Genomic DNA, 14,666 nt, shown 5'->3' on the forward strand with positions numbered 1-14,666 from the left:
TTCTATAGAGCAAAAGTTCCTTAGAATTACTGATTTTAGACACTTCCGAACTTATCTTGAACATATATTTTTTCACTCCCGAGAAGGGGTGATACTGAACCATAGTGCAAAAGCATCATCTTTTTTTCTTTGGCATCTTAGCTAGACGTAAGCCAAATTTCATGTCAATCCAAGCGATTCTTTAAAATTAGGAGGTTTTGCAATATTTTACCGTGAGTTAATAAACTAAATCTGGAAATAAATTCTGTATATTAGCTTGAAATATTTTAGTTTGCATCAATTCTGGAAATTAATTTGTTTGAAAAGTTACAAAAAAGTAATTTAAATGAGATGTAATTGATCACTGCTAATTTTATTATGTATTTTATATTTTGTTATTTTTTTGTAGTGTATTTATAAATAAATAATTTTGAGAAAACCTCTACTGTAATCAATTTTTAGGGTTTTTTTCTGAAGTAAAATCGGAATTCCATAATATAAATTACAAGCACGTTAAAATTATTGAAAATGCTGAATGCCATCCTTATATTGTCGTCTATTGCACTAGACAATGGCCGGAGCAGGCAACTCAAATTTATTTTTCAATCTTGGCAAATATTTCAATTAATGTCGCCACCATACAGTCAGGTAGTACTTAGGCGTGAGGGGCAAAGAGGTGTAAGTGGGCGGAGTTTAACACTGAATTCGTTTTTACCTTAAAATGAGGTATCTATGGGTGGTTTATAATCAATGGCAATACTATACACAATATTAATGAATTTTTAAGTCTAAATGTATATTTTTAAATATTTTAATCTGTAACTATAGTAATACAAAAGTTTTTGATTTTAGGACCCCTCTCAAAGACAACGCCAGATTTCTGGCGGATGATATGGGAACAACATACACTAGTAATTGTTATGACAACTAGAGCTATGGAACGGGGAAGACCAAAATGCCACCAGTACTGGGAACCTGAAGTCGGTTGGGAAACAACTTATGGTCAATTTGGCGTTAAGACGGAGTCTATAGAAACTGATAAAGATTATACAGTTACTACTATTAGTTTAACGAATATCAAAGTAAGGTTATATATTAAATTGTGTTTATCTGTTAATTAACTACAGTATGTGCCAAATTACTTGCTATGCTAACATATTTTTATGTACACATCAAAGAATCTTGCTTGACTTGAATGCGCTTGACTACACTTTGTTTTTATCTGTTAAGCGTTTAATTACATTTAAGTTAGTTGTCAAAACATTTTACAATTGTTTTAGTGAGTGATCTACAGGTTTTACCTCTGCATTTAGGAATGGCCGCTGCTGATGAAAAAAAAAATGATTTCACTTCAAACAACATTTTCCCTTCTGGATCGCACATCGGCTGCTAATCCTTAATCGACTGCACGTCTATTGGAACAGCCAGTTGGTGGTGCTGTCCTGTTAAGAAAACTACGCTTATTCAATGCAGTCTAGCAGCAAAGCGGTTTTCTGACGTACCGTCCACGGTCAGTACCTTTCCTGACTACGAAACGAGAGAGGAGTCGTCATAATTGTGCTCACCTCAATTAAACAATTGAAAATGTTCTTTTTTGGAACTCCATTGCTGCATACGGACCGAGAAATTTGGACCAATAGAGGGGCACTATAAATGAAGAGAGTTATGTGAGTGTACTAGCAAATCATATTGTTCCATCAGTACGAGTTCAAGACCGCATATTGGTAACATAACATGGCTCCGTCTCACAAATTTCATCATTAGACCAATTCTTTAGAAGAAATGATATAGTATGAAGTATTAAAATGGTCCCGATATTCTCAAAATATGAATTGTATCGAAAACATTTGATTATTTCTTAAACAAAAAATCTAGAGTAGATTATATATATATATATATATATATATATATATATATATATATATATATATATATATATATATATATATATATATAAAGGTGTTTACAAATTACAGTGCTCTGATTGTGATGCTACATATATAGGTAGAACCTGTAGATCACTAACTCCCGTTCACTAGAACACACTAAAAAAGAGAACACTTCCACCTTCTCACAACATCTCGCACAACATAAACATACCCTCAACATACCAGAAGACGTCTCTTTGTTACACAATATACCTCAAAAAAATTTTCTAAAATTAGATCTATAGATTAGATCTATCAAAGACGTCTCTTTGTTACACAATATACCTCAAAACAATTTTCTAAAATTAAATCTATATGAAGACTTGGAAATAGTCAAAGAAAAGCAAAGAAGTCCCAACTGCGTTAATCGCCATGTTTCTTTCAACCGTGACTTTCAACCCTTACACCGACAACTCTTCTCATAACCCACACTTCTCAAATTCAACTTATCTTCTTTATCTGACCTTCCTCTATAAACGTCAACACCTTAATCCTTTTCAACAATTGTCGATTTTAAACAACCATTCTCTTTACACTATTGTCACAAACCTCCCTCCAAAATTTTTCCGCCCCTATTGTTAACTTTATAACCTATATCTATCATACCTCACTATTCCATCATTTTTACAATCTTTACGCTTACATCATATTCCTGCCCATTCTTTTTTCTTTTGCTAGTTCTCTGTCATTTCATATATCTGAGTTCTAAACTCAGTAACCTTTTAAACATAACCCAACAATTCATCAGAATTCACTATTTCTCACTTTACCAAAACCCTTAATCAACCTTTGCTCCACTCTATTAGTCAACACCTTAGTACAGCACATTCATAAATAAAATTTCAGGCTTTTATGTACCGATTTTAATACAATCAAAATATATTTTGTTCAGGCTGCTAGATGCTTTAAGCATGAAGGACCTCTATTATCTCTAATTTGTTGATTAACTCATTTATTTTCCTTTAACCCCCTCTCCTTTATTCTTTAGTCATTTCCTTTACTTTTACTCTTATCAAGTCTCTGAGGAGCTCATCCTTTTCAATTGTAAATTAATTCCATATGTTTTAAATTTAATTCCTTCAGCCGGAAGATTTTTTTTTTTAATCCCTTTTCTCAATCTATTGGACTCACTCATATTAAACCTTTTTACCATACGAGCAGTATCAAACACTTTTATTTAAATACGAAGTCTTACATTAGCTACAAATATATTCTATTCGATTTTCCTTGTCCTAGATGTGAGCTACATAAAAGGACAATTCCATATATTTAAGCTAATTTGTCACAAATTACACTTTTTAGACCACACTCCATACGACAAAGAGTAACATAAGCTGCCTAATGCATACGCCATCCTCTCAAACATGACCTTTAACAACATCAGTAATTTCACATCTTTTATATCCAATATTAAATAATTAAAAAAAAATTTTTTAAATCCCAACATCTGGATTGCTGTTATCATTTTAACATCAAGTTTTGAATCTTTTGGCTGTAATCCTATGTTTAACTAATATTTTTTCATGGTACACTGACATTTTGTTTTTGACACCGTTCATGGGTATCTTGTCAATCAGTTACCAGCTGAAGTCCGTTTGAAGAGGTTTACTCTCCGGACACTGGAACTCACTTAAAGCATGGGTGTATGTTACCTGAAGTAAAATTTAATTAAAATATTAAACATCAAATAATATCATCAACATTATGTACTATCTTCGGTAACACAATATATTTTAAAGGGTATTTACCCAAATATTTTGGTGGCTCAGGCATGGTAACCTGTAAGTATAAGCATTTTGCTTTTTTAACCTTAGTCAAAATTTAAAACCACGTTTACTTTAATTAAATGGTCTATACTTATTTTAGGTATTTTAACCTGATGATGGAACTGTTGTTCCGAAAACGTTCGTGTTTTTAATGTAGCCCTTTTAGGGTTTTTATAAAATATACCCATATACAAAGATTAACCTCTTTTTGTAATACGTGGTATACAGCCAGCTGCAGGAATTATTTTCCTTGTGGATTTTAGATATATATATATATATATATATATATATATATATATATATATATATATATATATATATATATATATTACATTATTTAGGCGTTTACATATCTTTCCGATAGGGATCTATGGAGGAGTATCACTAAGCCGCAAGCCCTTATCTTTTGTAGTACTGCTCCTCCATGCCTATCAGACACCAAGGTATTCTAGTCTAATTAGCAGATTCATTTAGAATTTTAAACTACTATATTAGCCTTTTTATTTTTCTGTCCCGGGTAAGGGATGAATCCTACGCTAGAGTATACTGGTTATTAAATGAGTCTGTACTTTCTTATATTATCAGTATGTTCCGTTAAATATTATTTAATAAAAATATATTGCATATTACTCAGATATTTCGTTATTTTTAACTTATCTCGCTAGGGAGGGTAAGCAGGTAATATGACAAGTACTGTATTTTGTATCGTTTTTACACATTTATGGATTCACGATAATTCCATAATTAACGAGCTTATATCAACTCATAATATTTCATTAATAAAATAACTTTGGGGGTGGAACCATCACATCAAACTTTCCAATCCAAGTAAGAATGCCAAGATCGATGCCTCTATATAGATGCCACTGTATGTATTTTAGATATATTTATTCTAGACGTTGGTAAATTTCCAATCATCTGGTTGATTTAATAATTTGCACACATAACCGGTACTTCATAACCGGTTCATAACTTTTTACTTCATATAAAATTGATCGGTTTGATGTTATAAGCTCTTACTTATATCTGGAATCATTGATCACAAACACAGTGACACTCTTCTTCTTTAGGTTCCTTCTCCTATCGGAGGTTGGAAATCATCATCGCTATTTTAATTTTATTGGCCGCGCTTCTGAATAATTCTAATGAGCTGCAACTGAACCACTCTCTCAAATTTCTTAGCCAGGATATTTTGCGTCCTCCTGGGTTTCTCTTCCCTTGCACATAACCTAAGTAATTCGTACTTCTCGCCCTCATTATATGACCCATATATTGAATCTTTCTAATTTTAACAGTTTTTATGACTTCACATTCTTTCTTCATTCTTTGTAACACCTCTATATTAGTTACTTTTTCATTTCACGATATTCTGTGGATTCTCCTGTAGCACCACATCTCAACGGAGTTTAATTTTTTGATTTTAGACTGTTTTATTGTCCACGCTTCCATGCCGTATAGTAAAGTAGAAAAAACGTAACAACGTAGCATTCTTGTGCGGATCTCTAGATTAAGGTTACGGTTGCAAAGTAAGTTCAGTTCTTCAATTTTATGAACGTGTTTCTTGCCATTTCTATTCTAGATCTGATTTCTTTTGTTTGATCTCCATCTTCGGTTAGCCACGTTCCTAAATATTTATATGTTGTTACTCTTTCGATCGTTGTATTATTGATGATCAGGTTATCTACATTTTGTGGTTTTTTTGAGAATATCATTGATTTAGTTTTCTTGAGATTCATTTGCAGTCCCTACCTTTCACATGCATTGTATACATGTTGTATTATGTACTGTAGATCTTCCATGTCACTTGCAAATATGACCGTATCGTCCGCATATCTAATATTATTAATGCTATTTCCGTTAACCACCTTCCACAATATCCAATAAAGCTTCTTGAAATATCACTTCACTGTAGACGTTGAATAACAGTGGTGAAAGTATGCACCCTTGTCGAACTCCTCTAAGTATACTTACTTCCTCTCTCAGTTCTCCTTCGACTCTTATTCTTGCTTTCTGATTTTGATACAGATTCGATATAATTTGTAAATCTCTAGTATCTATGTTTTTGGTCTTAAGAATACTTAAAAGCTTTTAAGTATTCTTAAGTCCAATGATACTCTAGAGGTAACCAAAATATAGAAAGACCCCAATATTTCAAAAACCCTAAAAAGAAATTGGTCAACGCCTTAATATTTCCTGTACTGATATATGGATGCGAATCTTGGCCACTAAGACAATCAGAAAGGAGAAAAATAGACGCCACTGAACAAATAATTCTAAAAGAAGGCCATGTCATGAGATCAGACTAACCAAAATGGAGAGACTCATCATTCAAGGGAAGGATTGGTAAAACTTATTTGCGCTAATTGATCGCTTCATTAAAAAGTAATAGAGAACGTTTAATAGCTGAGAGCCTTATTTATATTGAACTATTATTATAATCTAATTTATTATCTTTATTTATTATAAAATGTTCTAACACTTAGTTTATTAAAGTTTTTATTTAATTTGTATATACAATTTTATATTTAATTTATTTTACACTATTTACACTATTCTAATTTATATAATTTATTTCCGCGTTACAATTCAAACTCGACTCGATACAATTATTCTTTTGAGACTAACTATTTACAAGCAAAAAAATCCTCTATATATATTTAATCACCGTTATCTGGAGTTCCCTCGAACTGGATGGTGACCTTTCTTGAACTTCTCGAACGACATGGAACCAGACAGGTTTTTATCGGAGGCGGACCCGTGGATATTTACCTACTACAAAATACTTGTTAGAAAAATATGTTAACAGGTTAAATGTGAGTCATATTTATCGTAACAATATCCATATGACTGCAAAATTTCTATGAACCATTGTTAAAAGCAGAACTGCTCACGACGTTCATGTGAGTAAAAAAATTTGAGATAAGTTCCGACGTACCAGGTCACCTAGAACTCGATAACATGGAAAGAGTCCCCCAAAGCTCAATCCTTTTAATGCCGTAGAGTATGACTTAAATCTGGTATTGATAAAATTATATACTTCAAATGGCAAAGTGAAATCCAGTTTAAGATTAACATTTTATTAACCTTGTATTTTATATTTTTAGACTGAAGAAACTCGCGAAGTCTCTCATTGGCAATTCACCTCGTGGCCAGATTACGGAGTTCCTCATTCTGCAAAAGCTATGTTAGAATTTCTTGAAAGAGTAAGGAGGAAACAAGCCAGTATGGTAGTCGAATTAGGTGATACATGGGCCGGCCACCCTAGAGGACCACCGATAGTTGTGCATTGCAGTGCTGGCATTGGTAGAACAGGTAAATAAAAATAGTTGGGTATTTTAGAGAACGTGAATAGTAATTTTAATTTTAATTTCAACATATTAATCAATCAAATTAATTAAAATAAATCTGCAAAAATCAAAAATATCTGCTTTTCGTATTTACAATACAAATGTATAGTATGTTTCTTCTTCTTCTTGGCCCTGGAGGTTTGTAGGTTGTGAAATTTTTTGTTCCAGACGTTTCATCTGCAACTACGGCAAATATTATTAAAGTCGAAGCGCCATCGAGTGTAACCTTCTGTCACTCAATAGTGATCTTCAAGTAATTGTTTTAAATTTATCTTTATTATATTATTTATCTGTTTTTAATTTATTTTTTATTTATTGTTATAAATTAAATAATTGTTTTAAATTATTTAATTTATCCTAATAAAATTGTAATTTTTAGCGTTGATTTTCCTTATGTTTAGATGCAAGCTCTTCTTTATGACTAAAGTTTGATCAGATTTTTTTTTAATTTAATGTATAAGTATCTATCTTGCTACATTATTATGGACTTCACAGTCCTTATGCCATCGTGTCGTTTTCCGTGTGTGCGGTAACTCTTTAAACGAAAAATTACGTTCTGGAAACTTGGTACATGGGTCTCTGATTTATTTAAGAAAGAACACTATTGAATTTAAGGTTAATATGCCTGCTTCTTCTTCTTCTCATACTCCTGCCTTTTGTTTTTTTTTTGTGGAAAAAGTCTTAAAGTCTTGAATTTTGGTAATAGGTTCCTCTGGCTCCAAGGAAGAACTCTATTGAATTTTTGTTCAACAGGTATTATTATATTCTTATATTATGTTAAATAATTCTATCGGGTTCTTCGATAATCATGTGTATCGGTTAATTATTAGTCTAAAAAATTACCTAAAAATTCTAATGTATATATTTTTGTCACAGGTACTTTCTGCACACTGGACATATGCATCTCCAGATTAGAAGACGTGGGCACAGCCGATATTCGAGGTACAGTTGAGAGGATTAGATCACAACGAGCGTATTCCATCCAAATGCCTGATCAGTACATATTTTGTCATTTGGCTCTTATAGAATATGCCCTAATGAAGAGTCATCTGCAAACCGCCGATCTTACCGGTTTCGATCAGGCCGTGGAAGAAGATTCTGATTAAAAGAGTCGCTGTCTTTGAGCGAAGAGAAAATATAGGTGTAAATTTTTAATAATTTTTTTAATGAACGGTTTACCTAGTTGCTTTTCGAAGGTTTCCTATGGAAGCGCTATGAACAGAGTTTGTTTTTTGTAGGAAGAATGAACGAAAATAATTATTTTGGTTTTGTTACTAGACGAGCTGAGGATGTTTTAAATTGTAAATCTGGGATTTCTGTTTGCTAACAATTGCAGAAAAATATCAGTCATTTAGATTAAATATCGAATTATTATGTATTGTATATTTGTTCCATTTTATTTATTTATTAATAGGTTCACTTATTATAACTTTCAAATAAAAACAACAAATTTATTATTAGGCATTTCATTTTATTTTTCCAGTCGATGATTGAACTTGGTACTAGATTTATATTACCCTTCACTTATATCCAACTAATAATATCTTACTTATAGTCATTTCTATCAAAGAAATTAAAACACAAGCTAAAAACTGAAATTTAATTACTTATAATAGTCCTGTGGTAGTTATGACGTATAAAGCACTATTACAAAAAAAGTTTGCTGGTAAGCTGGTAACCTATATTGGGGAGATATTAAAGTGACATTTAAAATAAATACAACTAGCAACTGATCTGCTCGGTATAATGTACTCTTAGCTTCGCCACACCTATCCAAAGCCTTCCCGTGTTAAGCCCATATTAGTAGCTTATGTGATTGTTGGATACAACATCTTATCTAATAGGCTCAGTGTGTCCGACTTCGCAAGATTTTCAGAAGAATGTTTTCTAAGATATTTTTTTACTTAATTGGTTAGTAATTTTGTATTATCAATATTACTTACTGGCTCTGTAGCATGTTTATAAAAGAACTCTCACGAACCTGTGCTTGATTCATTGGCTGTACAATTCATAAATTTAATTAGTATTTCATTACACCTTCAATGAAATCTGAGAAGACGAAGATGTTAAACATGTATGTTTCGAGACTAGCATAAGAAAATTATCTATGAATGCAAAAGCGCTATCTGCGTCTCACATGCCTTGTTGTGCCCAGAAATAATATATATTTATGATATCTTTATTTTGCGTGATATAGGCCACTCGGTAACTGAGCGAGTTAACATATTCACTTATTTTTTATTTGGTGTTCTGAGTATTTGGTTCGCGCTTTAATCCATCCAGAAATTTTGGGAAACGATGGGAGATTGGGTCACATGCTAACGGGTGTTTATTAATTGATTCTAGTAGAAAGCTTTAGACGCTATAAAACCCTAAAATGTATGTAGTGTTGTATCATTCTTATTAAAGCAGATTTATTGGATTAAATTTCCAATGGGAACTACAAAAAAGAAAACGCTTTAGGAGAAAGAAGATATTTATCCACTACAGAAACGATTGGACGGTTATAGTAACGATATTTGCACTGGTAATGGCTTGGTGTGATAATGTTTTATAGAAATGCCACTGACATTCTACAAGTAAGTAGCTTCATAACATAGCCGATAAGTGTTATAACTATTTTTCATAACAAAAATAATAGAACTATAAATCAGCATAATTCTTTTATAGTATACTTTTCTGGTTGTTAATTATAGAAATCCTGGAAAATATGGATAACTTGACATAAAAATGTTTTTTAATGAATTATTCTAATAAATACCAAATTAGACCGACATATATCTCGGCGATGGGTACGACTTTGACATTTGGATGTTACGTTTTATGTATATTTCCAATATATATATATATATATATATATATATATATATAATATATATATATATATATATATATATATATATATATATATATATATATATATATATATATATATATATATATATTGAGTGAAGTGTTTTGAAAAAAGAAGGTGGAAAATGATCTTAGTAAAAATAGATATTTTGGAGAAAACTAAATTATTTTGTGTCCATTTCTTAATTATCGTGTAATATGAGCGACAACAATTAAATATTCGGACAAGTTTTTAAAAGCGTTAGTTTATACAAACTAAGTTTTATAATTTGAGATTCATTTGTCAGCTCTTCTCAATCGACGATGGAAAAATAATACGCAGTCGATTGTAGTAGCGTGGAAAAATAATTTATTGATAGCTCAAACAAGTACATTTAAAAGAAATTTCTCACAGCAATGTCTAACGTGGTAACTAAGGTATTAAAAATAATAAAAGACTAAGGCTCAAATTGGGATCGATCCCAAAGCTGAAAGTTGTGAATTGTGAAATTGCATTAATTAGTTTAATTGTAATTGAACAAAGTTACTGAATTAAAAAAATAAGTTAACAATATATTAAAGTCCATCACTACCGTTAGCGAATAATTTATTTAATATATTTATTCACTACCGTTAGGGAAATAAACATAGTGCAGAATATTGTGACAACTAAATATTCGGACAATTTAACAAATTACTATTTTCATATGGGGCTTAGTTCACTATACAACTTGACAATTGAAAGTGCTAAAACTGTGTCACAATGCACCCAATATCGTTATCAAATTGGTAACGATTCCTTAACCATCATAAATATTTTTGAAACTTAACGGTTTGGCTGAGCTTGCAGTATTCATCACTGGCCCAGGTTAGCAAGACTCGTCCCAATAATTGAATGTATGTTAACAATCAATAAGTGCAATAAGTATCATCATATGAAATTTCTAATTATCTAACTACATCATAATGTAGCAGCATTCAGTTAAAATATAAAATAAATGTCCTGGTTCAGTTTGGTACCAGACTATCGCTAAAGTTTCCTGATATTTTGACATACCGTCCTGGATCTAATGCAGTCATCTCGAAATCATAATGCCTTTCGCACATTTTATTGTTATTTTGGAAAAATCAAAGGTTATAAAAAATATGTATACAATTTTTTTTAATATAAAAAATATTCTTCCAGTACTTACAACTGCAATTGCTTCCTTTATGATTTACATTATTACTCACCGATAATCTGAATTAAATACTGAAGAACATCATGATTTTTATTAATCATAAGATATTAGTACAGTACAGAATTAAGGTGACTGTTCCAGAGTAAAGCTTCCACCACAATATTGCTTCTAATTATGTTGACTTTCCTCTAATAATCTTCATAGTCATAAGATTTTATTTGAAGTGATTAATAATGTTCAAAGCCATAATCCCGATTTACACAATTTTATTTTATCTTACATATGTTGAACAGATGGGCCACTATACACAGTGGTTTTTTAGAATTCTAGTATGTTGAAATAAAATTTTGAACAAAAATGAAATATTTTTCGTGAAGAGCGATGTGACGAAAATTCGAAGAGAGCTGTAAGTGGAGAGAAAGAATTTATGCGAAATAAGATATTAGCGATGTGTCGTACGTCACTCTCGGATTAGATCTAGTAAAAATTTAGCGAAGATTGATGTGGATGTTACTTCATTGTCGAATGAGAACTCACAAAAGATTTTACACAAATGCATTCGATCGTATGTCAAACATATGTATTCCTTCTATTGGACAAAAGGGTTCTTTAATAAACCACTTTGTAAACCGTAAAGTATATGGACACTTTAACGAATTCCAGTTTACAACATAGCGGAACTTTGAAGTTTATAAATATAGATATTTTATACGTTTCAATACAAATAGTTTCACATTTATTTATATAATAAATATCTTCGGATAAAATAGGCCAATATAATGGTATTATAAATTTGAAATATAATTCAGAATATGTTGTATATCGCAACAGTGATATACTGACTAATTATTTATTCAATCCTAGAAGATTATACAATATTTTCCGAATTTGTAGATCGAGGTACGTGTTCTGTAATTATTTTTGTGTGACGTTTCGTTTGCTAGTGTGGCAGATATTTGCAAATGAAACTTGTTCAAACCGCCTTTTGCTAATTGAAGTTAGCGGAAGATAGTAACCATTGTTGCCACGTCGTCTTTAAATGCCAGGAAGGAATAATTAGCGTAAGCCCGTAGCGAACAAACCCGGACAACAGTTAAAAAATTTATCTATACAATCTTAAGTGTCTTTTTTACAATTGAGTTTAGTTAAGCACTTTTGTTAAAATGATAGTGATTTTTTCATTTGTTTAGTGTTATTGTAAACATCTTTAAGTAGTATTATTGATACGAAAAAACAACCAGACAGTAAGGCCTGAAACAAAGATTGCTTCATTAAAATATATTTTTATGTCAAAGATGTCTATTAAAGAAATAATTAGGTGAATGTGTTATTTATATTAAATGCTGTATGTCCCTTTTTCATAATTTTATTGTTTTAAAGATTTAATATATTTTATACTAGTGAAACTTTCAAACAAATATAAATACTTCAGAATCTCTTTAGCAGCGGCTCAGTGAAATAACGTCAATTGCTTCATTACATAACGTAAAGTATATTTCAAAAATTTGCCTAATCGTAAAGTGTGAAAAGATTTTTTTATTGGTATCGACAAACATTCATGAAGTTTAAATTTTAAATTCCATAAAAATCACTCTTATTGAAATAAGTTCTAAGAAATGAAACTAAATTGATAACTAATTTATAAAATATAAATAAACCACTGGTTTGGTTCTAAGACAGAGGGCTTGTGAGTCTCGTCATGTTTTTGGGATCATTCCAACCGCTTCACATGGCCTAGTTATCTTAGGTGATTAGAAATGTTAGGTTATTTGTATAATTGATACAATTCAGTTAAACCTTATTCTCCATCATTTTTTTTATTGTCCACTTTTCTTCCGCGTAACACTAGTCTCACTTATCCTGCCGCACTGGGCTAATCAGGGTTTTATATATTTTAAATTTTGTATTTCTACTGATCTCTACTTGATCTCAGCCCATAATACCATCTATGCTAATATTCTTCTTTTTATTTTAGATAATTAGTCGCCAGCTATTAATTTCTTAACAAGATTTGATAATTTGAGAACGATTTCCGTAGTGGAAATTGAAACGTCAATAAACGTATTTTAACCTTTAATTGTGGCTAATTCCCATTAAAATAGTAATTAATTTAAAATGCCACAAGAAAATAGTTTCAGATAATGTGTTTATTTATAAACATCTAAAATATGGACATGAACATATGAAAATAAAACCAAGAATAGCAAAGGGGACACAAAAAATAGGGGACACATATGATATCTAGAGAAAAAGAAGCAAAATGAATAAGAATAATTGTATAGACTCAAAAATAAGTACAGTTATTAAAAGTTAAAGAATATTTATGGTATACAGGGAAACATCGATAATTGGAAAGAAAAAACATTGGACTGAAGGAAATAGTAAGAAGCGGTGAAAGAAGTGTATGGAAAAATTATAGAATAAAATTGAATGTATTAATTATTAAAAGTAAAATTTAAATAAAAGATCGATCTATCTGCATGGCCAGTTGAGCTATATAAATCAATGTGGATATGTACAAAAATCTAAAGACTGCTGTCTAGGTTTTTAAAAGAAATCTGTCAGTTACGATGCTAAATAAATTGATATCTAATATTTAATAGGATTTAATATAATTAATTATAATATATAATTTTGATATATACTTTACTGCCTAAACAGGGGGAAGCCAATATTCTGTCTGATTTAGTTTTATACATTAAATGCATATTTCTATAATTTTTACTCTGAATAGTACAAATCGACTTGGCAATGACTTTTAGTCTAAATAAAATTAATTTGCCAAAAATATATTTTCATTTAAGATGTTGCATACAGTTATATAATATATATTATCTATGAAGAAGTACATAAACGAGATTTTTGAATTATTTTTGATTATATTACAATATGTAAAATAATTCAAGCAATAAAGCATTGGATCATAGATGATATATGTAACATCCGAGAATGATGTAGAATATCACTTTTGGAGCCTTCCCTGATTAAGTATTGTACTTGTTATGATAAGATTGTTGTTATTATAGTTCCTCTAATACATTTTTGTTTCTATTTTTAATCAAGAATATATAATGATTTATAACATTAACAACTACGATTTCTAGTAATCTACTAAAGCGCTAGCTACAAAATAATTTTTATGCAGCACTCATTTTTACTAGCTTATTATATTTGACAATATTGAGACATTATATAGATATAACTCAACTTGCAAAAAATCGTCTTATTTATAGGATAGTTTCAAAATTGTAGTCACTAAATTCTGAGAAATGATAAGTGAGTTTTTACGACACCACTGTTGCCAGGTTATGCTTATAGCTAATTTATCAATTTCTATTAATAATTCACATATAGTCAAAGTCTCATAGAACAACGGACTTGTTAAAGTATCTAATAAAACATAACAACACTGGCAGTAGAAAAGAGCAATAGATCATCAAAGTCGAAAGTTAGACAGAGATATTACCCAGTCATAGCGTTAATTTTACACCCAATAACGTATTGTTTACGCTATAGAAGATAATAGTGAATTGATGCAATAATTTCACCTCTTATACATCTAGTACATATGAATTGCTAATTAAAAAACTGAAAAATACCAGATCTTGTGGATCGGACATTTCAGAGTTATCA

At 30.6% G+C, this 14,666-nt stretch overlaps 1 protein-coding gene across 1 annotated transcript in view; it reads left to right on the top strand.

Moving 5' to 3' along the window:
- Ptpmeg2 (Protein tyrosine phosphatase Meg2) overlaps positions 1-8,480 on the top strand; it is a 329,068-nt gene extending 320,588 nt beyond the window's left edge. Inside the window, exons 7-9 of the mRNA XM_072534846.1 lie at positions 832-1,061; positions 6,778-6,985; positions 7,897-8,480. Of these exons, the coding sequence (XP_072390947.1) occupies positions 832-1,061; positions 6,778-6,985; positions 7,897-8,126 (668 nt within the window). The 3' untranslated portion in view covers positions 8,127-8,480. The remainder of the gene's footprint in view (positions 1-831; positions 1,062-6,777; positions 6,986-7,896) is intronic.
- Positions 8,481-14,666: the final 6,186 nt, after the last annotated feature.

Source organism: Diabrotica undecimpunctata, chromosome 6 (assembly GCF_040954645.1).
Source record: "Diabrotica undecimpunctata isolate CICGRU chromosome 6, icDiaUnde3, whole genome shotgun sequence".
NCBI lineage: Eukaryota > Metazoa > Arthropoda > Insecta > Coleoptera > Chrysomelidae > Diabrotica > Diabrotica undecimpunctata.